At 44.9% G+C, this 10,372-nt stretch overlaps 1 protein-coding gene across 1 annotated transcript; it reads right to left on the bottom strand.

Annotated features, from left to right (window-relative positions):
* Positions 1–3,932: 3,932 nt before the first annotated feature.
* On the bottom strand, positions 3,933–9,671 carry LOC134225645 (GRIP and coiled-coil domain-containing protein 2). Its single transcript, XM_062705896.1, has 5 exons — positions 9,466–9,671; positions 9,248–9,380; positions 4,408–8,804; positions 4,238–4,346; positions 3,933–4,176 (listed from the first exon to the last, which is right to left on the bottom strand). The coding sequence occupies exons 1-5, from the start codon at positions 9,487–9,489 to the stop codon at positions 4,130–4,132; spliced, it is 4,710 nt and encodes a 1,569-aa protein (XP_062561880.1). The 5' UTR covers positions 9,490–9,671; the 3' UTR covers positions 3,933–4,129.
* Between the last annotated feature and the right edge of the window lie 701 nt (positions 9,672–10,372).

Genomic DNA, 10,372 nt, shown 5'->3' with positions numbered 1-10,372 from the left:
GGTACGACGGGAGATAAGGTCTAGTTGGCGAAGATGGAAGACGAAGGATTTCGATAAGGATCTTTTTATCGAAGCACTTCGAGCGGACAGCGACGCTACAAACCTTGACGCAGACCAGCTGACGGAAACGCTAGCGAGGGCTTGCGATGCCGAGGAAATAGGAGCCAACGAATAGCCGGTGGCCATGTTACTGGTGGAACGAAAATCTTGCCAACCTTCGCGCTGCCTGTCTCAGAGCTAGGAGACACGTTCAGAGTATAGACACTATAGGTTCCATAGACGAGCGGAGGAACGGTTGGGTCATTTCGATTAAGTGTGTTTTTCCACTTTTTCACAGTGTACAACGTGAATTTGACGTCACACGCTCCGTTGCTTGGATTGCAATCGTGACGTCATGCTCGTTTGGCTACACTAACTGACAGTTCGTTTTGCTACACTCGCCTTCGCCTCAGCTCGTCTATGGAACCTATAGTGTCTATAGTTCAGAGGGCACGATCTGAAATGGTCAGAGAGGAGCGGAAGATAGTTTTCCGTGAAGCTAGAGCGGTTTTCAAACAGGCGATCCAAATCAGCAAGTCTAACTGCTTCAAGGAATTGTGCCGGGAAGCTGACGCTGATCCTTGGGGTAACGCTTATCGAGTTGTGACAAAGAAGATCAGGGGTCCAGCGACGCCAGCCGAAATGTGTCCGGACAAGCTGAAGATCATCGTGGACGGTCTTTTCCCGCAGCATGGTTCTACGACGTGGCCGTGTACGCCTTTCGAAGATGAAGACCTAGTAACCGCTGCAGGTATGCAAGTCACCAATGACGAGCTATTATCAGTGGCGAAAGGTTTGAAGATGAAAAAAGCTCCGGGTCCGGATAGAATTCCAAATGTGGCTCTAAAATCCGCGATTTTGGCGTTCCCGGATCTGTTCAGGATGGTGCTGCAGAAGTGTTTAGTAGATGGTAATTTTCCGGACACATGGAAGATCCAGAAACTGGTGCTGCTGCCGAAACCAGGAAAACCGCCGGGGAATCCAGCATCGTATAGGCCCATATGTCTGCTGGATACACTGGGGAAGCTTCTGGAAAGGGTTATCCTTAATAGGCTTACACAGTTCACGGAGGGTGAGACTGGCTTATCGGAAAAACAGTTCGGATTCCGCAAAGGCAGATCGACTGTGGATGCAATCAGGACAGTCATTGAAGATGCAGAGAGGGAGTCCATGAAGAAGAGGAGCGGCAATCGGTTCTGCGCGGTAGTGACGATTGACGTCAAAAGGCGTTCAACAGTGCCAGCTGGGAGACCATCGCCGCAGCGCTGCATGGAATGCGAATCCCCGACTTCCTGTGTAAGATCCTTAGGAGCTACTTCCTGAACCGGATTCTGGTTTACGACACGAACTCGGGGCAGAAGTCGATCAGGGTTACGGCGGGCGTTCCACAAGGGTCCATACTAGGCCCGACGTTATGGAATGTGATGTACGACGGGGTGCTGATGCTGAAGTTGCCCAAAGGTGTAAAGATTTACGGATTCGCGGATGATGTCGTCCTAACGATATCCGGTGAGTCACTGGAGGAGGTGGAAACGCTGGTGGCGGAAGCGACCGACGCAGTAGAAACCTGGATGAATGGAGTCAAGATGCAGCTGGCTCATCACAAAACGGAAGTGATGATGGTCAGCAAATGCAAAGTAATCCAGCGGATGCAGATTACCATCGGAGGACACGACATCCCGTCGGTGCGGACTCTGAGACATCTAGGTGTGATGATTGATGACCGGTTGAACTTCAACACCTACGTGGACTATTCCTGTGAAAAGGCGGCTCAAATGATCAGTGCGTTAGCAAGGATCATGCCGAACGTCGGCGGACCGAAAGGCAGCAGTAGGCGTCTTCTTGCGTCAGTATCATCCTCGATACTAAGGTACGGAGTTCCAGCCTGGGGAGCTGCGCTCAAGACGAAACGTAACCAGAGGAAGCTGAATAGCGTGTTTCGTCTAATGACCATTCGAGTCGCGAGTGCGTACCGAACTATTCCGTCGGAGGCAGTTGGCGTTATCGCAGGGATGATTGCAGTCTTCATAACCCTAGCAGAGGACATCGAGTGCTACCAACGGAGGGATACCAGAAATGTGAGGAAGGCGGTGAGACTGGACTCTATGGTGAAGTGGCAGCAGGAGTGGGACAATGCGGATAATGGAAGGTGGACCCATCGGCTCATCCCCAATGTGTCGACGTGGGTGAACAGGGAGCATGGTGAGGTGAACTTTTACCTCACACAGTTCCTGTCCGGACACGGTTGTTTTTGCCAATATTTGCACCGGTGTGGCCATGCGTCATCGCCATTCTGCCCGGCGTGTATCAACGTAGAGAAGACTCCAGAGCACGCGATATTCGACTGCCCGAGGTTTGCGGAGGCACGTAGAAGAATGCCTGTCATAAGGGCGGACAACGTCGCAGAGCGAATGTGTCGCGATGAAGGTACGTGGCATGCGGTAACCAGAGTCGTGACACAAATAATGTCAGAGCTGCAGCGTCGATGGAGAAGGGACCAGCAAGTAAGCGTCGGTTTGGAGGAAAATCCAGCACAGTGAGCAGTGTTTGGTCTCGAGTCGTCGGGGCGCCAGCGAACCGGAAGTCTTCTGCCAACCGGAATCGTCGGACCGACCTCGGCACTCGAACCGTCAACCTGCTGAAAAAAGAAGAAAGAAGAAGGAAGTGCTTCGGTTATGTAGGGCACCGCCAGTGCGGACGTTATCCACCACCGGAACTGTCGGACCACCTCTGCAACCCGAAGACGAAGTCGGCGCAATGCGCGAAAGCGTCCCCTGCGATAGCCGCCGGTAGTCGGGGCACCATCAGTGCGGAAGTTTCCTTCAAAGTAGTCGCAGCATCCCGTGGTCCCGGGGGGATCGAGGCAAGGAGGATAAGGGACCCGGTTTATCCGGGAGGCACATTTTTAGCAGGAGGAGCCCATCCCTGTTCGCCTTCGAGCATAATGTGGATGCTCGAGGTGTCTGCCGCGCAGATTTTTGATGGCCTTTAACCCTTAAAAAAAAACACACACACACACACACACAAAAGGGGCAGCAGGGACTTTGTCCAAGGGCTTGACGACCCCTCCCCATGGCCACTGCGAGTTAGACCGGGACCATCGTCCCTAACCCCTAATCCCAAGGCGTCAAGTGACCCGTGCCGAGGGGATGCATGGCCAGGGGGGTGAAATAATAAGCTAGGCCTTTAACGGAGCCTGTGGGGTACCTGGGCACCCTCCACAGTAATTGTCCCTTACCGCGTCATGCTGGGCTCTGGCGTGGTGGACCTCTTTTCCCGAACAACTCGTGGGACCAAAATGGAAAACCAAGTCAATTCTTCAATTAGTTGTAGTAGTGTAGGCGACAACCCCTTCGCAAGAGGTGGGTTGTTCAGGTCTCCGCCTAGGAGGCCAGAGGCAATAGTCGGCAGCTCAGTGAGCAGCGCCAGCGTGGGTCACTTAACCTTCCTCTCGGCTAAAAAAAACCCCGGTAGAGGTTATTGACGGCCCATGGCTTGTGGAGGCGATGAACCGCAAACGCGATGGGCTCTCGGCCTTCGAGGTGGCGACGGAACAGCTGGACGCCATCATCGACTTTGCGTCATCGAAGCATAATATCAGTAAGGACCTCAAGAGGAGCTTGCACAAACTTCGAAAGTCGATGCTGGACGCCAAGCTGGAGAGGGCAGTTGGGACGGCCAAGTGTAAACCCGTGAAATCCGTGGAGTCGAGATCCGCTGTCCTCAAATTCACGGAACAGAATGCCTTTCGGTCATGTATCAGATCTTAGAGCGACGTCGCGTAGTTTGGAATCCGTCACGACAACTGCTTATAATACCTACCTTTTAGTTTAGGAGATTTCTTTCAAATATAATGCAACGAATTATATATAAAATCTTTAAACAATATTATATATTATTTATCATTATAGTATACTAATAGTCTTCATTACAGCATTATTGGACTGAAGGAAACTTTTTCAACATTACACGCCACCAAAAATACTCGTGGGACAAATGAAACCCTACTAGTAGGTGTAACCTTGATTATAGTTCCGTAAATGTATCTTCCCAAGATGCAAGAACCTGTATGCAACAACTTACGTTGTCGTTAATTCCATAGAAGACCGGTCCAGCCGCGCCCACTACCGTCCGTCCCTGACAAACAAACACATTCGCTTTATATTTACACATATTGGATAACAATCAGCAAACTTACCTCGCGCCACATTGTTCAACTTTTGTGTCTCCTCCGGGCTGAGCCTGAGGATTGTGTTCAACACCGGAACAAGGTGTGACTTCTCATCCCCACTGTTGAGGGTTAAAAACTGTAATGGAAGTCCATCCAATTAGTCAATATGTTTATTGAAACAATTCAATTAAACCTACCTTAAATATCACATTCTTGAGATATTCGGAATTATGCACGTGTTTCTCCCGCTCGATGGACCTCTCATTGCGTCGCAATTCCTCCTTCAACAGCTCGTTGAGCTGCGTCAGTTTGGCCAGGTCCTGTTCCGCTTCGGCCAACAGTGCCGTCAGGTGTCGAACCCGGCTTTCCTGTTTAGTCAGACTTTCTTTGGTGTGCTGAAGTTCTATCGTTGGCGATACCGAAGGACGTCCCGAAAGGTCCGCCGAGTCCGCTTCGAACACGGAAGCATCGTCGAAGGAGGAATTAAGTAGTTCGTCCAGCGGGATCAGATCCCGATTGGAGCGAGCGCGTTGGTTCTGCTGACTAGAGATGGAAGTTTTTCGCTTGGGAATGGAAGATGGATTCTGTTGGGAAGAAGTGCTTTCGGAGCCTTCGCCTTCCTCCCGTTCCATGAGAAGTAGATTGATTTTTTGCTCGTCGGATATGTGTTGCCCGCGGAAGAAGCTCATCCCGCTGCTGGTAGATGGAATGTAGGGGTTGTTGTTGCGAAAATCATTCGATCCTTCCGAAGAGTGTTGTAGAGTGGCTTGTGTTACCCGACGTTGAAGGCCTTCGATTTCTTTGGAATGTTGTTCTTGAAGATCTTCGATTTGCTTCTTGTAACAGTTTATGAGCGTTTCATTCTGAAGGCGTTGGGTTTTCAGAGCCTCCTGATGGTTAAGATTAGTGTGGCGGCATTCCTCCATGAGGGATTCATTTTGCAATCGTGATTCCTCAACCAGATCGTGCAGTTCTTTGCAACGGTTTTGAAGTCTAGTTTTGTCTTCGCGCAATTCCTCGCAAGACCTTCCCAGCTCTGAAATTTGCTGCGTAACACTTTGAAGCTTTGATTGAGACAACTCAAGCGTTTTGGTAAGGTTTTGCACTTCTTCTTCAAGTTCCCGTTCCCTACCACCGTCTTTGTTTTGATTTTGTCTAAGAACGGATTGAGCTCGAATCTTGTAACTTGCAAACTCCGTTCGAACATCCTCTACTTCCTGTGCCTTTTCCTCCAGTCTTGATTTTAATTCTTCAGCATCGCGCTCCATACTGTAAACTTGCTTCATCAGCTTACTTTTCTCTGACTCCATCAAACTATTTGCTTTATCCTTCTCCGTGACTGCATCGTTCAATTCCAATCGATTGGACTCAATCTCAAGCTTGATTCGCTCGTAATCTACTTTCAGTTGCGCCAATTCGACATTGGTTTCTCCACGTTGGTGTTCGCTTACACGCAGCTTTTCTTGTTGCAAATCAACATTCTTTTTCAACTCTTGTGAGTGGTTTCTCTCCGCATTCAAACTCTGCTCCAAAAGCGTGAGCTGACTTTTCAAGCTTTTGGTTGTTCCTTCCAGTGCTTCGATATTTCCTTCTAACTCTTTCTCGTGAACTTTCTTCATTTCCAACTTCTTGTTAAGCTCAGCTAACGATTTTTCATATGCTTCCATCTCCAAATTAAGTACGTTAGCTTTCTTGGCTGCTAGTCGACACTTTTCAACCTCTGCCTTCAACGCTTTCTGACTTTCTATCTCTTCATTAAGTTGTTTTTCTTTAGCTTTCAATGTCGCTTTTAGTTTCTGATTTTCAGAATCGATTTCCTTCTTTGCCAAATTAAAAGCTTCTTTCTCGCGTTTCAAATTCTGCAGCTGTTCTCGGTACTCGCGAATTGTGCTCTCGAGTGATGACTTGTCTTTTTTGCTACTACTATCCAGCTCGGTACGCACCTGATTCAGCGTCTCAATCTCCTGGTTTTGCTTTTCCAAACGATCCTTAACATCCTTTAGTTCAGTTTCCAGATGCAGGACGTTTTGTCGCTCCACTTCCAACTGATCCAAAACTTTATCGTACTCCGCCTGCAGTGATTGCAAATTTTTTCCACTCGGCTGTGTTTCGCGATCTTTCTCAAACTTTTGCAATTGAAGCGTTTGTTCGGCAACCTTCTTCTTCAGCTTAACCGCCAGCGACCGCAGTTTATTGTACTTCTCCTCGAAGCTGTCGTCGATCTCTCGTAGCCGGGCTGACTCGTCAGCACGCGAAATCGTCGAAGTTGACATAACGTCACTCTGTGCGTCGAAGCTGCGGTCTCGATCTTTTAGAGCGGCCAACTCGGCTTCCTTGTCGGCGAGCTGACGTTCCAGGTCGTGCGTTTGCTGTCGAAGTTGGTTAACATGTGGAGAGTCCAATTCATTCACTTTCTGCTGGAGCACCGATTTCTCCGATTCCAGTTCGGAAATTTTGGACAGTTGAAGCGATATGACTCCGCCTCGTTCTTTTAAAATTTCGTTGATTTCTTTGAGTTCTGATAAAAGGTCGCTGTTTTCCAGCTTTACCAACTCAAGTTTGGACTGAACGGTTTGAAGATCCGATCTGTTGTCGGCGTTATTGACTGATAAACTTTCGTTATCAGTTTGCAATTGTTGATTTTGCTTAGTAAGAAGATTATATTGCTCTTGGAAACCTTCTAGAGCAGAGGTTGAGTCACGAAGTTTTTGTTGCAGTTGCTGAACTGTGTTGTCTTTCTCGATGATAGCATTCTGAAGCTCGGACAATTCGTCTTGTCGTTTCTCATTTTGTTCAGCTTCTTCTCGCAGTTTCTTATCGAATTGTGACAACTGTTCGGCTTTAGTACTCAATTGGTCATGAGCGTTCGATAAACTGTCTTGTAGTGGTTCGATTTGTTGTGATAATAACTTAGCACTTTCCTCCACCTCAAATAGACGTTTTTGGAGAACTTCCTTTTCTGTTTTCAAAGCGTCGTTTAAAATTTGAAGCTCTGCTTGATGGGCAGACTGTTCACTGACAAGCGTGTCGCTTGCCTCTCGCAGTTGCTGATTCTGAACGGATACGATATCGTACTGACCTTGAAGGCTCTCTAAAATGGAGGTGGTATCCTCCAGCTTCTGTTGAAACTGTTGAAGTTGCTGATCTCTGTCTGCAAGTAAGCTCTGCAGCTCGCAAACTTTATTAGTTTCAACTTTAGTTTTTGTATTGTGCTGCACGGACAGTTCTTGTAGATCATTGAGAGTCTTCTGATGATCTGAATCAAGCTTCAAAGATTCCGCTTTTAATTGATCTATTGTTTCTTGAAGCTCTCTACTGTTTATTTCGGCATCTTGCAATCGTTCCTTCAAATTAGTACGTTCTAACTGGATGGACAAACTTTCGTTAGATAGTTCATCATTTGTTTTTAGTAATTGCTGATTTTCCGCGGTAAGCACGTTGTATTTTTCCTGCAGTTCTTCCAGATTCACAATAGACTCTTGCAGTTCGTTTTGTGCTTGTTTCAGTTGATCATCCTTATCAAACCGACCATCGTGAGACTCGGACGATAATAGCCTCTGCTCCACTTCACTCAATTGATTAATTTTCGCTTCCAATTCTCTCGTCTGCCGCATAAATCTATCTTGAATATCATCATGTTGCGTTTGTAAGACTGAAGCTTCTTGAACAGATTTTGCGCTTAATAAATTGAACTTCTCTGATAAATTTTGGTTCTCCAACTGAATACTCTGGATTTCCGTTTCTTTCATTTGACACTTTTCTTCTATTTGGCCTATCACAGAATGAAGATTGCGATTATTAGATTCTATTTCGTCGATAACTTTTTGCTTATCAACAATTTTACTTTCTAGAACTTCATTTTCGGCCACTACTTGCTTTATTTTTTCCTCTAAGTCATCATTTTGAACTGATTTCTGGTCATAAATCTGTAATTGTTTCAATATGTCTTCATTCTCTTTTTTCAAAAATGCGTTTTCTTTCTCCAGAACTTGAATCCTTGAAAACAACATGTCCGAAGCGTTCAGTAGTTCCTTCTGCCATTTGGGAACCTGCTCCGAATACTCCCTAACAGTTTTAATTAGAATTTTCCGGTCCGATTTGAGAAGCAAAATTTTTGCAGAAATTTCTTGCACTTTGTTCTTGTAAAGCTTTAGTTTTCTTATTAGCTTTTCTTCTTTTCCAGACAATGCTGTTTCATTTTTGGCTCTCAGCAACTCCTGCTCTAGAAGAAGTTTACTCTCTTCAGCTTTTTCCATTCCAACCTCCATCTCCTTTACCTTTGTTTCCATTCCGGACAAGTCTGCTAGCAGTTCCTCATTTTCCTCCGTCAGACGCTTGATCTGCCGCTGGAATCCTTCATTCTCTATCGATAGTTTGTCGAGCTGACCCTTCAATAAAGCACACCCATCGACTTCCCGTCTCAATCCGGCAACCAATTTGTCCAGCTCATCCACCTTCATTGCAGCATTCAACTTTTGTTCCGTTAATGAAGCAACCATTTCTTGCATGGCCTTCATACAATCCTTGTCGGCCGTCTTCTGAGTCTCAGCCTGTGAAAGTTGTTCCTTAAGCCTCCTGTTTTCTTCCAGACATTCTGCGTATAAAAACAGTTTTATCAATTAGATCATTTTTCAACAAAACATACTTCCATAAACCATAATAAAAATTGGAATTTTGTATGACCATGAGTGAGAAAAAAAACACACAGCACAGATTATAAAAAATGTACTTTCAAGTAGTATTGTCCTTGACCTGACTAAAGGATACACATGTAATCAACAGGGTATCGTATACAAATAAAGCACAATTTCAATTGCAAAAAAAATGGTTAAAGATCACAAACAAGACTTAGTATTGAGTGCCATCCAATAAATGTTATAAGTTTATCATCATATACAATCAAATCAATCAATATAATGCCTAACAGCATATAACATACCAAAAGATACTCAGTAATAAAATATTTTTTCAAAAAAATGCATCAAATACTCTAAAAGCGAGTTTACTTTGTTATCACACTCTACTCGGGTAACTTACCATCTTTTGCCTGTTTGGCCTTTTGAGCGATCCCCAATAATCCACGACATTTCTTTATCAGATCCTCCCGGTTCAGGCCGTCGAATGGACTTCCACTTTTCTTGGCAGTGGTGCCTCCTCCGGAAGCAGAATCCTAGTAATAAATTTAAGTTCGTGTCATCAACATAAATAAAACTACATGCCTCGTCATTAAGGTCATTGGAAAAAAAAATACGCACTTGTTCAGATGAATTCCCGTCCATATTTAACTTTAGATGTTGGGTTGAAACTTATGAATAACACTTGATAGGCAGACTATGGATATTACTGCATAGTTTTAGAATAAATAATAAGATATAGATTTGCAGAACAGTACAGAAAAGTAAAATTTTTGTTGATGACGGAATAAAAAAATTGCACTTTTTTCAACAACACTGCTGGATGCACTTGTTTGACGTTTCAATTTATTTTTATAGCAAAAATGTATGAGGGTGTTGGGTTATTTAACCGAAACAAGGCACGGAAGAAAAAAAGTAAGTATTGCCGATTCCACCAATTTGAAGAGTCATGCACGGAACCGCGAAACAACTCACTTTATTGGCCCTGACGAAAGCGAGAAAACAAAATGGGGGCCAGCTGATGCTTTTTTATTTCACCCAGCAAGGTACATAGGACGTCAACTTTAAAATGCTTATTGAAGCGTTAAAACACATTTTAGCCTTAAATTGTTCACTTTTTTGGATTAGAAATTCAATTTACCTTCATATAGGTAACACCAGCCCCCTGAAACGGCTGTCATCTGCATACAATTTGATTGAAGCCGAAAACTTGGTGCTAAACTTGGTGCTAGCTGTCAAGCTGTCTCATTAAGCACGGAACACAGTGACGCATGCGACAATATCGCTCAAGGACAGATTTAATTCGGATAAAAAATAAATAAACAGCATTTTTATTTAATTTTGGGCTGTAGTAAAAAGAAAAAGCGCTCCATCTAAAATATGATTTTAAACTTTATTGCAATTATCTCTATAGCTGATTCGTTCATTTCAAATACATACCATTGTTTCACTATAGCGCAAAAGTTAACAGCACTTTTTGTCACAATAACAAATACCAAATTAATAATAATAACAAATTTGTCAAGTC

Source organism: Armigeres subalbatus, chromosome 3 (assembly GCF_024139115.2).
Source record: "Armigeres subalbatus isolate Guangzhou_Male chromosome 3, GZ_Asu_2, whole genome shotgun sequence".
Lineage (NCBI taxonomy): Eukaryota > Metazoa > Arthropoda > Insecta > Diptera > Culicidae > Armigeres > Armigeres subalbatus.
Note: the sequence above shows the minus strand (reverse complement) of the source record. Positions and strands in the feature narration are given on the sequence as shown.

Excerpts from the sequence above, each read along its gene's own strand:
- LOC134225645 (XM_062705896.1), bottom strand. The coding sequence starts at position 9,489 with ATGGACGGGAATTCATCTGAACAA. Across the intron at positions 8,805-9,247 it reads GGCCAAACAGGCAAAAGATG|AATGTCTGGAAGAAAACAGG; the intron begins GTAAGTTACCCG and ends TTTTATACGCAG. Across the intron at positions 4,177-4,237 it reads GTTGAACAATGTGGCGCGAG|GGACGGACGGTAGTGGGCGC; the intron begins GTAAGTTTGCTG and ends TTTGTTTGTCAG.